Raw genomic sequence first — 15,891 nt, 5'->3', positions numbered from 1 at the left:
AGTGCTGCAAACAGGAATTACTGACAGTCTCGTCTTACACACCTTCAACTCCTGCTAATATTTTGGCTTGAATAGTACGTAATTGCAAAATATGGCACAATATATCATTTATGACATTTTGTGCGACAGATGTAGTTCATAAATACCAATAGTACCTCACATTACAATAGCTTAACAGAAATTTTGCCCGGGTCTTATTTAGGTATAGAAAATGTAATGTAAACAATGAATACCATAAATACTATAAACAAAACGAAATGGCAAAAAGTTAGGAAACTGAGTCAGAGTTACACAAAAAAATGCAAAGCTTAAGAAAGTGAAAGTTAGTGGAATGGCAAAATGTGATAAAATAAAGAACTCCGAGGAGTAAATAGAGAATTGAGGGATAATGATGCCTACACCCATTATGAAAGTGATTAAAAATCAAAGCAAACCTTCCACGTCCCCTCCAAATGATAATAAATTAAACAAATGAAACAAATGATATAGGTTGACTCTGATTAAGCATACCATAACCTATTTTCATGTATGACTGTTACCTACTCTCCCTTGGATCAGATGTATTGAACTACCTCAGGGTATATTTATGGATACTTGATAAACGTGCATACGCCCCCTGTAAATGGTTAAAATGGATTATGTCATTGTAAGATCTTGTGGAATCACTGTACTTTAGGTACCTGCACTTTATTGTAAACTATGGCTATTATATCTATAAAACAGAGTAACAATCAATGTTTTCAAAAAATTGTGTGCTTCGTGTTGTCAACAATATTTCCAGCTATGATTCCAAATTATTTTTTTTCATGACAAACGACAAATGCATTTTCAGGACATAGAGGGCGAAAATGTTAGCAATTAATGTTACAAATGGATGTTCTAAATAGCTCACAAATAATCACCCATACTTTATTGTGCCACACTACCTATAGGATAAATCAATTCCCAAAAGGGAACCATTTATATACATATCTATATATTAATTAGTTAACATAGTCCAAAGGATTATTCGGGTTGACACATATTTTTGTATCTTGCAGTTACAGCTCAAAAAAGAGCATTCTGATTGGCTTTCTAGCTCTAAACATTCTGTATCGGTTGCTTATGATTTTGGATCAATATTTTCACATATAGTCACACTATCAGTAAGCTTTCAAAAGTATTGATTTTGAACTTAATTCAGATGTTACAGCTGGCTTATGTTCAGTGTTAGGGTTCCTAAGTAAACTGACATGATAGCAGTGTAAATCTCTCTCTGGCCCACTACAGGCAAACCCAGGCTCTCATTCTAACTTTGCTGGGTATGTTGTGAAGTAAAATTGTTCCATAGTAAATCTATTAATCCATTATTGTGGTTTCTTCAGGCAATTTGACCACTCTATTCTGAGATGAGGTTAAAGGTGAAATTGGAGAATGACATGCTTATATGGATTAATTGCACTTGATTTTTGCAGACTTTCCGTATTATGGACATCTTTCCCTCACACAAATTCCTCAAATTCCTCAAAGATATATTTTGAGGTATTTGTGGTGGAAGGATCTAGATGCGTATATTTACTGACAGCCTAATAACCCGGATTTGGGTGGAAACACCTGTTTGAATTCTATGCTAGATTTAACGCTGAACTCGAAACTAATGTATTCAAGTTATACTTTGTATTTTGAGTCCACGGTATACTAACTGAATTTTATTTTGAATAGGTTCTTGATCAGTTGATTAAGTATGTGGTACCGGCACGTTTTGATATTTTTGTAGAATTTTAGGAAGACAATATGTTATTCCAAAAATAGAAATAAAAAATGCAAACAAAATAAACTGAAAATGAAAGCCGGTTCCAGATTCTTGGAGTGTTAGATGGATTTCTGTTGTTAAAGTTACCATTATGTATAAGCACGCAGCTTGCTTTGGGACATGTATGATAACTTTCCACTCATATTGACCACCGTGGACAGCACTGCAGTGCCGTAACTACATATCCAATGTCAGATAATTTTTATTGCAGCTGTTTCCGAATGCTGTCTACGCTTTAGGATGGGACTTTGTTCTGTGGCCTTCATTCAAATTCAGAAATGGGCCCATGTTCATTAACGAAAATGGTGAAAGCTATGTTGGGCGACAACAAAAAATATATAAGCTACTGCTTCCAGCGTGAATGTTTTCATTTGCCTCTCCTTTCCCTTGTATCGGGCAGTAGTCCTGCCAAGAGAGATCATCGTCTTCTGCTAATGTGAATTGCAGATATCCGAGTGAGCGTTTGCCTAAACATTGAAGAAAGACTGGAGAGAAGTGATCACTTTCAAAGTCTATGAATTAGAAATTAACGTTCCCACTGAGAGCATTCCATCAGCTGCATGTCTTATTTTATGGCAGTTTAAAACTTTGTTGTACAAAATGTTACCACACGTCGGGGAAAAGGCAGTGGCTAGTTATTTAGGTTACCACTAACATAACAGCACAGACTTTGCTGTAGACTGACCACTCAGCCCTTGGAGAAGGCGCAGGAGCTGAATGTAGAAAACAGTTTCTTAAGTCGGTAAAAAAGTGTAGGCTTCCATAGATAATAGTTCTCTTTAACAAGTAAACATGTACTTTCGAGGCCTGCTCCACTCATACATCAAAAGGACAGACTTAATAAGGACCAATAAAGCCGTCTGTGATTACTGCAGGCGGTTCGCATGTGCAGGGAGACATGATTACATTACCAAAGTACCACAAATAATCTCTTTGACAGATGGCAGACTCAGCAGCCTTCTTTTATTCAGCACCAGTTAACAGTAGAGTTGGTCAGAGTTTGCCTTTATGCTGGCAGAAAGGTGTCTACATATATATACTATGTCATGTTATACTTCTGAATATTGTGCTAACGTTTACTATTCATAGTAGAACAAAAATAGAGCATGCTTGAAATATCCAAGCTTAAAAATGCTGTAATTTACGCATATGCTAGTAAATCACAAAAGGAATCCAGGCAAACGTAAATGAGTTTTTTACTGCACATTTCTCTGCCACAGATGCCATCAAATGCATAGTCGTAATTGCCAGGTACAGGGTGGGAAGTGAACAAGGAAAGAATGGTTAGCCTCGTATTTATTTTAACACCCAGAACATTGTATACATGTGGTTGTTCACAAACCTCCACCGAACCTCACTTACCTAGAAATGATAAAAAATGTATGGTAGCAAACCGAGATTTCCCCTCGCAGGATATGGAGAGGACTGTGTTACCTTCAAACATGTACAAGGGGGAATTGTTTTGCTTGTGGACAAAAAAAGGAAAGGTTCAATTTCTCAGACTGTAATGGCACCATATTGCTACTGCATTTATATAGTGCTTGCCACCACTGGCGATGTACATGCTACTCGCAGTCGTACGTCTGGGAACCTATGCCCGGTTTAGTTTTCCAGAAAGGAGAAAAGGAAATCCTTGTGAATTCCAAAACGTGTTAAATCTACACTCATATTTATGAGTTATTTTATTGGTGCAAATTTACATCATCTTTGTGAATTCCCCCCAAGGTCTCTCCACTTCAATTGAAGTGCTAGGTGTTTTTAACTATACGGGAAATGCTATTTGCCCAGGGCTTCGCATCACAGCACAAGAACCACTTTATTGCATTGTGAGACCTAATCGCTAGCTGTGCTGAGCAGAGGTTTTGCTCCTGAGGTGGAATTGTGCAAAGCGCAGTATAACATAAAATGCACCTGAATTGTTGTGGCTTGTACAGACTTTCAGTGTGCAAACTGACACCGGACTGATGTACAGTGTTAGAAAAAAAGACCACACCACGTCCTTAAGATTGAGACGTATTGCCCATGAAATTTGTAATTGTGGTGTTTGAGACTGACAAATGGGGGGAATAGATGCACCACCTTTCTGAGAATAAAGATCTTTGTGTCTTTTTGAACCATCAGCTATAAACTTGAAAGCACCCCTAGAAAGAATAATGGATGTTTGTCTTTGCTTCATCCCTTTACTTTATTTGGCATTTAGTTCTGTGCAATTACATAGACAGTACACTTACTTTGCCTGTATAAACTGAGTTACACTAGTACTTCATTAAAAGTAGCAAGAATATAGAGCAGCTTACATTATATTTAATATTACAGATAGCAAACCTATTAATAAATCATGTATAATATTGAACTTTTATTACATTTACATTTAGGGCTAGAGTTAAAAATATAGTTTCAGAGTCTGTGTTAGAATAATGTTGCTTATTAGATCATATATATTTAAGTTTAAATAAATTATTAATCTACAATTGGGATTAGGCAGATTATTAAATCATTGGAATAAAATGAATTCAAATAAATCTATTAAAATATAAGGTTGGAGGTAGCATAACAATTTATATTTAAACGACTTTACTTTGATTTCATTATTTAAAATGTATTATTTAATTGGTCTGAAACATGGATAATTAATAGGTTATTAAGTGTTTAATTAAATTAGTTGAACATAGAGTTGTGGTTAATATGAAATCACTATAATAAAAGTGTTCACATTGATTAAATTCATTTAAGTTAGGGCTGCGATTGTTTTAGAATATAATTTCCTATTATTTTACTAATTTACAAAAATACAGTTTATTTCCATTTATCAATTTAGGTAAGTATTATTGAAGTTTAATGTAAATTATCTTTAAAATAAATGTTAGAAAAATATTTGCATTGTATTGAAGTTTTGCATTAGGCATAAGGGGCAAAGTAAAGACAGGACAAAGTGAAAATGACAAAGTAATGGTCATTTTAATTTGTGAATAAGCATACAATGCAAAGTTAGGACAAAATAAAGATTGTGAAGTAAATATATTCAGAACATGAGGATGAACGGGGTGAGCCACTGAATGTAACCAGTGTAAACGAAGGTACATGTTGGTAATAATTGAGGCATCATGCCCACATTACATTGCTTTATGTCTAGATTTCCCACATTTCATGACTTACCTGACATCTAAAAATCGGAATCTGAAATGTGTGCTATTATGCCAATCTGCAGACATTTTTCAAAGCAGCATAGCATCAAATTTACTTTTATTAGTTTACATCAGTAGATTGTGTACATAGACATTTTGTCATGGTTAATAATATTGTTTGTACATGGTGAGAAAGCTGAAGGATGAGCAAAAGGGAGAAGGATAAATTCTGTTTGAATGAACATATCAAAAGTAAAGTGAAAAATAAATTGTATAAATATGTATGGGAATATCAGTTCTCCAACCCGGTTGTGTATATATAAATAAATAAAATAGAATTAGGTCATCAAAGGCTTCTTTTTTTTACTCATACAAGTATGTTCCATTTTCAAGGTTTTTTGTATAGTTTTAATCTTCTTTGTAGTAATTATTAGCTTGATACTTCATAGAATAACTGGTGGTAGGCTGTATATTTGTGGCTAGAGAAATTTCCCCATAGTGACTACATGGCTGCTTATAGTTTTCCAAAGATTGGTAGATACATCAGCTGGCACAGAACTAGGGAGAGGTTGGTTTACAGTGATCCGAACCCCTGACTTTGTTAAAATTAAGATTTAACAAATACCTCACATTGGCTAGATCAAAACTGAATAGAACATGCGGTAATAGAAATATATTGATAATCCTTGGTAGATGAAAAAGAATCACATGATGATTGTACCTGATTCAAAGCTGGCTTTAGTGCTGGTGTCACACAGTGCTACAATCTGTGCTGCCCTCCTTCCCAGAAAACACATTCTTCATGAATTCCCTCACTACCACACTCCACCAGTACCCCTCATCTCTCCATAGGCTCGTTCTCACCAGCATTACATTTGTTATATAATGCTACCATACCACTATAGAGTGTCAGAGCACAAATACGAGTAGGCAGTATATTTTAAGAATGTTTGGTCTGGAGAAGCACAGGATTTAAAATGTTCCACAGTGGTTAGCTTTACTAACTAGATGAACCCTTTTAGCAACATTAGGATAATTAAAGACTGGGGAAAAACATTAGTACTGAAGTATTTGGCAGGGTGGTAACCTATACCATGCAGTTTGCATGCAGTTCTTTGATAGCTCATAGCTCACTGTGCTATATTAGGGTTGTAACTTATGGACTGCAAGTAATAAAAGGATCTCTGTGACAAAAGCAGCAACCTATTGAGCTAGCCTCATAAAATGGCAGTTCGGTGATTTGCGTGGTAAAGATTCTATGCAGCAGGCATCTTAACCCTCTGCGCTATTTTAGCATGAGTGGACACTGCCACAAGACAAATATCTCTTCACCATGAACATTAAGCATCAGGATAACTTGACATTTTTATTGTTGCCAATAAAGCACCATAAGCACAAGGAACTCTGCAGCAGGTGCTTTCAAAGCTGTGTTATTTCTAAACATGGCTCCCCCCTCTCTCCCCCACCAGACAGCGCCTAGTGCAGCTGCACCAGTCACACCTCCCTAGAACCGGCCGTGAGCTGATTGCCATTGCAGTGCATGTAATATGAAATTAGAATTAGTGAATCTTAACAAACAAATTTCACAATTTGTGAAAATAATTGTGGGGAACAATCTAGTATGTTTTGCCTTTCACCTGAAATGTTCAGTGGACATAATAAATGTAAGATACCCATCAAATACACTCAAAGTAGCATCTTACATCTAATTTCAGGCTAGATGATGTGCTTGTTGGTGCCCCTCTCTTCATGGATCGAGAATTTGAGAGCACACCGAAGGAAGTAGGGCGGCTCTACCTATACTTGCAGGAAACGGCCTTCTATTTTCAAGACGCTCAAGTGTTCAAAGGCACAGATATCTTTGGAAGGTTTGGCAGTTCTATTGCCCATCTCGGGGATCTTGATCAAGATGGATACAATGGTAAGTTCACAGACGAGCATAAGAAATATTGGCTGCTGTTAATCATCAAGAGGCTAGGCATGGAAATATGTATCAGGCTTCATTCAATATGTAGGTGAATTAAGTTTAGGCATCATGTAGACTAATACTAACTGGATGGGTGTAAGCTTAAGCAATGAGTATCAATAGTGTGTTTGGGCTGAAACTCCTGAGCACAGTCTGGAGGAGTCTTGCAGCCCTATTCCCATGGGATGAACTGGAGAAAGAAACTCCCATCTAACCTGCTTTATGTTTACATTAACATCAGTGAGCTTTTCAACTGCTTCACATATGAGTGATGCAAAAAGGCCACCATTGGGAGACTATATGCATAAGTTATACTAATTTTGTCAAGTGTGATCATCCAAATCCATGTTTTAATAGAAAATATTTATATGTCTTGAGCAGAAAATGTGACTTGGATCCACCAACAGAGCATCAGTTAAACAGGTGTATTGACACAGGATTTTCATACTCAATATTTTTCTTCTTGATATTCTGATATATAGCCATATGCTTAGCTCTTTGAATGCATCACAGTTATCATTTGAAGGATAAATACTATTCTATACTTCTACCAGAAACGACACAATTTCCTTTTAATAAATATCGCACCAAAGTGATTGACGATTGAATGTGTCTAAAATTAAAATCAGCTGATTTTCAGACCATGAGCTGTGGCACGGATGTGTCATACTCAGAAGATACCAGGCCTGCTATCACTGAGAAATGGTGTGAGTGGAACATGATGCTCATCAGGTTGCCTAAGCATTGCTGGAGAAGGGCCTGGGATAGGGACAACAAATAAGGTGTTCTTAAATTATCCTATAATTCCATTTCCTTGCAGTAATGACTCATTTGACTGGATTAATCGTTTCCTCGTTGCATCCTTCTTAAATCTTTCAAACAAGCTCCTATCTGTTAAACTAAAAAATTTAATTAGAAATCAATATCTCAGAAAATGTAAAACTCTGACATCTTTTTGGCCCAACATTTGGAGTAGAGTTGTAGACTCTGTTATTGCACCAAAGAGAAATTAAATAATATCTTCATACCCTTAAGGCTATTGTACAGTCTTAGCCAAGTCTATATTATACTTTAATAATTCGTTTTTCCTCAAGTTATCTAAGCAATTTCATTAACAAAATTACCTTGGAATGAAACTAATCATTGTGCTACGAAAAATAAACATACTTCATCATTTAACTAAAGTTGCATTCATTACAATAAATTGATATTAAAAACTCCTGATTGTTGCTAGTTTTTTAAAAAGGAATGGATGACCTGATTGTTGCTAAGTTCCTCATTTGCAGATTGCCTATTTATCTTATGTTCATTTCATTTTACCTATTCATTAAAGCATGGACCTTGCTTCTAAGAGCAGCAGAGCACTCTACAGACCACATTAGTGTTGAATTAGTGGAATTTTTGCTCAAATAACCTGGAAAGCCCTCCCTTGTGTGAAGCTACAGATGGAATAATAACACCAGATGGAATAATATCACCAGAGTGCAAAATTTTCTTTTGATTTCAGCATGTGTTTTCTTGCTTTCTCCTCCCAATGCAACTTCCTTATCCTCTGCCACCTCACACTCTCCATGTTGCCCTCGCCCCCGGACATGACCTTTGCTTCTCCCACCCTCTTCATTAGGGTGACCACCCATCCGTAATTCTCACAGACTGCCCGGAATTTTTCCCTGCCGTCCGTTGTCAATGATGAAAGGCTTAAGGGACATCATTTGTCCGTAATTTTAGCCTTTCGCCCAAAGGAGAAAACTTAATTAGGACAGATCAGGTTTCCCAGCTGGACTGAAAGGCAGGGAATCTCTGGTGCACTGAGGTGGGGAGGGTCAGAAAGGTAAGAAAAGGCATACTTGCCAGGGTGTCTCCTTCCCTAAAGAAATGCAAATGTGAGCAACAGGTAAATCTGCAAATGCAAAGGGGCTTGGAAACATGCATTGACTTTAATAAAAGGATCACTTGAAACTTTCTGATGACATCTGAAGATATTTTCTTTTAGAGAGGTACTGCAATGGTATTCCAAGGAGAACTGTGGAGTGTTTGGTTTTAATGGACTGTTATAATTTTTTTTAGCACTGGATATAAAATGTATATGTTTCAAATCTGTATTTTAGAAGGACTTTTTTTATTTATCTAAAATGTATTTGTGCATTTTGTAGCAGTCTATATTATGTTATGCTGTGTGAAATACATGTTTAAAATAAGGGCTTACACATTCACAGTTCTTTCAGGGACCTCAGTAAATCATAGTACAAAAAAACATTGGCAACGCCAATAGGTCTGGTATACGCAAGTGTTATTGGCTTTGCCAATGTGTTTCAGCCATATTATCCACCAGAGTGGCTGCTGTTTAGCATGGCTAAAGGTTAATTGCATAGTAGTGTAGAGTGGAGTAGAGTGGCATAGGAGCAGTGGCGTAGAGCACAGTGGTGCAGAGTAGAGTGCAGTGGGGTACAGTGCAGTTGTTTGAATTTTATTGGCATAGAATGCAGTGGTTTAGAGTGCAGTGGTTTAGAGTGGCATGGAGTGGTGTGGGGCAGAGTAGAGGGGCATAGAGTGGCAGAGAGTGCAGTAGTGTACAGTGGTGCAGTGGCATAGAGTGCAGAGTAGACTCACGTGGCAGAGTGCAGTGGCGTAGAGTTGTGCAAAATGGAATATTGTAGAGTGGTGCAGTGCAGAGTAGAGTATAGTGGTGTGGAGTGCAGTGACATAGCGTGGAGTGATGCAGAGTGCACTGGCATAGAGTGCAGTGGCATAGAATGCAGTAATACAGAGTGGAGTGGTGTAGAGTACAGCGGCGGAGATTGCAATGTTGCAGAGTAGAGTGTCATTGCAGTGGTTTAGAGTGGTACAGAGTGCAGTGGTGTAGAGTAAAGGGCAGTGGCATATAGTGCAGTTGTTTAAAGTCCAGTGGCTTGGGGAAGAGTAGAGTGGCATAGAGTGCAGTGGAGAAGAGTGCCATACAATAGAGTGGCAGAAAGTGAAGTAGTGTAGAGTGGTGCAGTGGCATAGAGTGGTGCAGAGTTAAGTAGTGTATAGAGGTGCAGTGCAGAGCAGTGTATAGTTCTGTAGAGTGCAGTGGCATAGATTGGGGTGATGCAGAGTAGAATAGCATAGAGTGTAGTCACATAGAGTGCACTGACGTAGAATGCAGTAGTACAGAGTAGAGTGGTGTAGAGTACAGTGGTGGAAAGAGCAATGTTGCAGAGTAGTGTGTCAGTGCGGTGGTGTAGAGTGGAGTAGAGTGGTACAGAGAGCAGTGGCGTAGAGTGCAGTGGTGCAAAGTAAAGGGCAGTGGTGTGCAGTGCAGTTGTCTAGAGTGCAGTGGCATACAGTGGGATGGGGCAGAGTAGAGTGGCATAGAGTGCAGTGGAGAAGAGAGGCATGCAATAGAGTGGCAGAGAGTGCAGTAGTGTAGATTGGTGCAGTGGCATAGAGTGCAGAGTAGGCTTGAGTGGCATAGAGTACAGTGGTGTAGAGTGGTGCAGAGTGGAGTAGTGCAGTGCAGAGCAAAATATAGTGTTGTAAAGCACAGTGGTGTAGAGTGGAGTTATGCAGAGTATAGTAGTATAGACTGCAGTGGAATATAGTGTATTGGTGCAGAATGCAGTAGTACAGAATAGAGTATTGTAGAGTATATTGGCAGCCAGTGCAGTGTTACAGAGTAGAGTGTCAGAGTGCAGTGGTGTATGGTGCAGTGGTGTATAGTGCAGTGGTTTAGAGTGCAGTGGGGTAGAATAGATTGTTTCAGAGTAGAGTGCAGTGGCATAGAGTGGAGAGGTGCAGGGTAGGGTGGAGTGGCATAGAATGCAGTGGCACAGAGTGCAGTGGCGTAAAGTGGATTCTTTCACAGTAGAGTCAAGTGGCGTATAGTGGAGAGGTGCAGGGTAGAGTGGAGTTGCGTAGATTGGCACTGAGTGTGATGGCATAGAGTCAAGTGGTGTAGAGTGCGTTCATATAGAGTACAGTGGTGCAGAGTAGATTAGAGTGACGAACAATGTATTGATGTAGAGTGCAGGGGTATAGAGTTGAGTCTTACAGAGTTAAGTGCACTAGCATAGAGTGTATTAGCATAGAGAGCAGTGGCGTTCAGTGCAGTGTTGCAGAGTAGCACAGAGTGGAGTTGCGGAAGGGCATTAATTTACTACTGAACACAGACGTTATGTGACACCTGAATGTAGCATACCAGGAGGCAATCACAAAAAGACCACAGTGAATAAATAGTGCTATGTTAAAAAAGAGTAAATATATGCACTGATAACATAATGAGGAATGGCCTCTCTTGGGTGTGTCTGTAAAATAACCTTTGTTCTTGAATTTGTGCCCTAAATTTTGGCCCTTCGTCCTGAATTTTTGTCCTGATATTTGACTTTTTGTCTTTAATTTTTTATAGTTCTGTCCAGAATTTTCCTTAGTGCCAGGTGGTCACCCTACTCTTCATCATCCCGCTCAACTTGTTCCCCTTAGCTACTCCATTGCTCGTTGGTGATTTGATGCAAACAACTCCTTTCTTTTTTTTTTTTTTAATATGGAACACTTTTTATATTTTTGTTTCACTTACTACTCCAATAAGAGTGGTCGCTATTTTGGAATAGTAAGTTAAAACTAAAAAAACTGCTTGCCTTGTCATGATACATGCATGGGCATGTACACGTGTGAGCCATCACAGCATGAGCTGTGGCTGCTGTAGCACCATGACACGTACATGGCCATGCATCATACACAAGCAAATATCATTGCGCTTTTTTGCCTATGCTGTTTTCATTTTGTCATGCTGAACAGCATCAACAGAAAGCAGTGGCAAAGCCAAGCCAAAGGGTAAGACCTATTGAGATTTAAACTCATGCCTGTAGCTTGTAAGGTCAGAAACCTCACCACTAAAACAAATCTCGCCCACAACACATACATTTACGTAGAAGAAGTGCAACTCTGGGTGCAATAAGCTTTATTCTATCATTCTACCTATGTTCCTAAACTCAACAACACTTTTTGCCAGCAGGAAAGATCATCTCTCCCCAGATGAGGTTTCAGGACGCTGAAATCCCCATTGTATCCTTTAAAAGTAATATATTAGAGAAATACACCAGCTGCAGAAAGATATTAAAATGCAGTGCTTTAATTTTTGCATCCTTAACCCAAATTATTTTTTGAATATCGGTAGTGTTCTTGCTTGCAATTGGCCCCAAAACGGTAAGGACTTACTTCAAACAACCATCCGTTCATGGATGACTCTATTTTTTGTCATGGGCACTGTAAACTGACTTGTAAGCACCTGTGAGTTAAACATTTGCTAATGGGGACGGCTGCAAAAAAGTTGAAACAGAAGTGCTGCGCGGTTTTGACACCCAGACACTGACACACTCGGTGTGTATACGACGTGCCGAAGGGTGATGGATTCTCGAATTATACACTTATTCATGGCTTGAATTCACTGCAGACACTTCCGGACAAGTGTGCCCATTAGCGGCACTTGTGGAAGTGTTTCATTTCTTTTAGAAGTGGACACCTGCACACCAGGAAGTGGATAGGGACCACCAACACATCTGAAATTGACTACAGCCAGGGTAGCCGGTTTTGGAACGTCATCGTGTGGTAGCATATCTCGGTTCAACTTTGTGCGATCAAAGCATTGCATAACTGCTTTGTCTCCTGAAGGAATGATTAAAGCATAAATCACTTTTTGTGTTTGGTTTGGCATTAAAATTAGAAACTGAGCCTCCGAGAATCACAGGTATGTATTTAAACCCTGCAGTGTTTCCTTGTTCACTGTGGACACATTTGGCTCCAGTGGATAATATTTTTATTCACTTATACATTTATCAGAAATCTCTGAATAAAAAGGTCTACAAAATACTCTACATATAAACATGCGCGTCTGTGGGGCACTCCATCAAGAGTTCCTTGCCATATGGTTCCTTTCATGCAGTATGCTGTCATATTTTTCTGTGATACCCATCTGCTTTCTTGTTACCTGCATGCTTATTAATGTGTATACTAATGCAAGTATTTATTCAATCATTTTTGCGGGATGGGGGGGCTTTAAAGCCCTCTCAGAGCTTCAGAGCTGCTACTGAGAAAGTACCAGCAAGCGCAGGCCAGGAAAAGCGAAGAAAATGTCATTGTTTAACGTGCTTACCATCACAGCACATTGTTCTCGGTAGGCGGCAGGCCCAAAGTCTGATGGGAAGATATGTGTTTTAGCATAAAGTGGACTCAACAAAAATCGTTTCTTAGACTAAGGTGAATGGTCTTCAGGTTCCTGACTGGCACTTAATGTGGAGGGGTTTTCCTACAGCCGAACTGTTGAAATAGCAAGTGTGTTGAGGGAGGTGACCATTGGTTCTGGTCAACTGATAAAGTATAAAAATGTTCATGCGTTCTGGCAGTAATAGCCAGAACTAGAGACTCCCTGGCTGAGGTTGTGTGAGTTGTTCTCTGCACACCAAGGGAGGTGCAGGTGATGTGATTCTGGGTCCCTTGCAGAATTGTCACTGAGGAAGGCTGAAGCAGGCAGTGTGCTTCTCTCCCCACTGCGCTTTGAGGGGAATAACAGCTACAATACTAGAAGAAGCTTGTAAAACACACCCACCTCGGATTCTTTCTTTCGAGTAGCAAAGAAGCACAAAACCTTCAACACCTTTAAGCAACACGTAAATGACGGTGAGTTTTACCACTATTGAGGACTGCATTTACCATAATGCCTTTGGAGGACTGGTGCAGGCCGGCAGGTGGTGTACTGCTTTCTCCCACTATTTACATTTATTAGATTGACGAACCTTGGGGATATACATGTGTTCCTGGAGTGGAACAGAACCTGTAATAAGAAAAGGTGCATACCGAGCACCCCCAAATTGGATTGTTTTTGCAGACAGCTGTTAATTACAAACCATGTGTCCAATTATATCCGGCACTGACTATGCCAACACTGAGTTGCAAACATTTGAGTGATTGTGAGCATCGACACTTTTGAGGACTGCATTTATATTAATGTCTGAGCAACATTAATGCATGCTGTCCTCCCCCAAAAGTTAAATTTGTTAGCTTGATGAACCTTGGGGATGTACCCCTGTGCCTGACGTTGTAAAGAACCTGCAGTACTCAAAATCGTCTAGCAGGCATCCTAAACTGGATCATCTCTTGCTGATGAGTGCCAATTAAACAGGAATTTCGTGTCCAGCAATATCCAACACGGGGCTGCAAACACTACAGCGACAGTGAGTATCAACAGTGTTGAGGACTGCAGTTACCATAATGCTCTGAGGTGCTCTACTTTTGTCCTTCTTTAGGGCAGTTTTGTTACTGCCTTGGCCATCGACCCTGTTACTTGGATAATTGCACGTTTGCCGATAATTGTGACTGCAAACAAACTTATTTTTCCTTTTGTGTCTCTCCTTCGCGCTCACGCTCATGGCAACAGTGCCACTTTGAAACGGTACACCTTTGTCAACTGTTTTACTTTTTTATTCAATTTATGTAGCAGGAAAAGTCCAGTTAGGAATTTGCGATGCAAATAGCTCTTACTTGAGGAAACGCGAGACCCACTGCTTTGTAAATGCTTTTTTATTTTGTTTTTGCATTTGCAGTGTCTACAGCAGTGCCTCTCAAACAGTTTAGAACCACAACCCAAATTTTAGAATGACAAACCTTCGTGACCCACCTAGCTTTAAGGGACATGAGGCTTTACTGTAAGTAAAGCATCAGATTGTGGCGCATTGTCATTTACAGACAGTACATTTTCCATTGAAATGACCACTAAATAGGCACAGATATATAGTTTTACTGATAAAACTGTATTGTACCCAAATGTTTGTATGTTGAAATCACGTTATAATGAATATTTATCATTTGTGCATCACCAAGTTAAGGGCCTGATTACGACCCTGGTGGATGGGATATTCCATCACAAATGTGACGGGTATCCCATCTTCCATATTACAAGTTCCATTATATCATATGGAACTGTAAAACTGTGGGCAAGATATCCGTCATATTTGTGACCGAGTATCCCATCTGCCCAGGTCATAATCAGGCCCTAAGTGTCCTGAGATTTTTTTTATCTTTTTGCATCTTTATGTCCTTCAAGCGGCACAATTACAAAAAATATGCTTCATTTTTGCTTTCTAAGCTGGTGAATGCATACAGTTCATTTACAGGTATTTAAATTTTGTGAGGTGTTACAAACAAATTATATCGTTTAGCCTTTCCTTTCACTCACTGTACCCCAGCTAGATTGTCACATAAGTCAGTTTACTTTTCTTTCTCTAACTACAGTGTCAGAAGTTTGTAAACACCGATCCCCATGTTTAAAAATAAGCAGCAATTTGTTAGAGGACATAGTCTGACATTTGACCTCTATCTTTGAAGGATGCCAAATCTGACAAATTAAATACAGAATTTAAAGGCATCATTATTTATTGCTTGAGCTTTTGCTACCTACCAAAAATCAGCATGAATTGCTCAAAGCGAAAGCATGAGCTGCAGAAAGCCAAGATTGGAAACATAGAGAGGCAATCACTGATCACCATTTCCAATCTGTGCTTTCTGAAAGTCGTGGATTATCTCAAAGAAAATATGAATTAGGTGTATGTGCTTTCAACATTGCTGGTGCAAAACAAAGACGCTCATCTGTGCAGTGAGTCAGCACAACTATTCATGATGGAGGAAGTCTAGGTACACACTGGAGACAAATATCATCCCTGTATGCACTGACTCAGCCCTGTACACCAACTCTCATGCACTGCATGGTCACTAGTGTGTTGATTACCCCTTTATTAGGCATGCAAATGTCCTGTCCTATTTTCCATTGGAGTCTCATTCATCATCAGTCTACAGTACTATTTTGAGCTGCCTTGATTATTGCATTACAGTATTTCTAAGTGCTCTGGGCCACACTCTGAAGTGACGTGTGTGGATCCAGGCGGCTGCAGTTAAATTAGCTTTAGCCCATCCCAGATTATTTTAAACTTCCCAGCTTTTGCCTGAGGTGCTCTGGCTTCCAGTCCCTGAGAGAGTCA

General features: G+C 39.1%; 1 protein-coding gene across 1 annotated transcript in view; it reads left to right on the top strand.

Annotated features, from left to right (window-relative positions):
* Positions 1 to 15,891, top strand: part of ITGA8 (integrin subunit alpha 8) — a 550,523-nt gene that overhangs the window by 230,290 nt on the left and 304,342 nt on the right. The window contains exon 12 of the mRNA XM_069211593.1: positions 6,633 to 6,838. Within this exon, the coding sequence (XP_069067694.1) occupies positions 6,633 to 6,838 (206 nt within the window). The remainder of the gene's footprint in view (positions 1 to 6,632; positions 6,839 to 15,891) is intronic.

Source organism: Pleurodeles waltl, chromosome 10, assembly GCF_031143425.1.
Source record: "Pleurodeles waltl isolate 20211129_DDA chromosome 10, aPleWal1.hap1.20221129, whole genome shotgun sequence".
NCBI classification, from domain to species: Eukaryota; Metazoa; Chordata; class Amphibia; order Caudata; family Salamandridae; genus Pleurodeles; species Pleurodeles waltl.
Note: the sequence above shows the minus strand (reverse complement) of the source record. Positions and strands in the feature narration are given on the sequence as shown.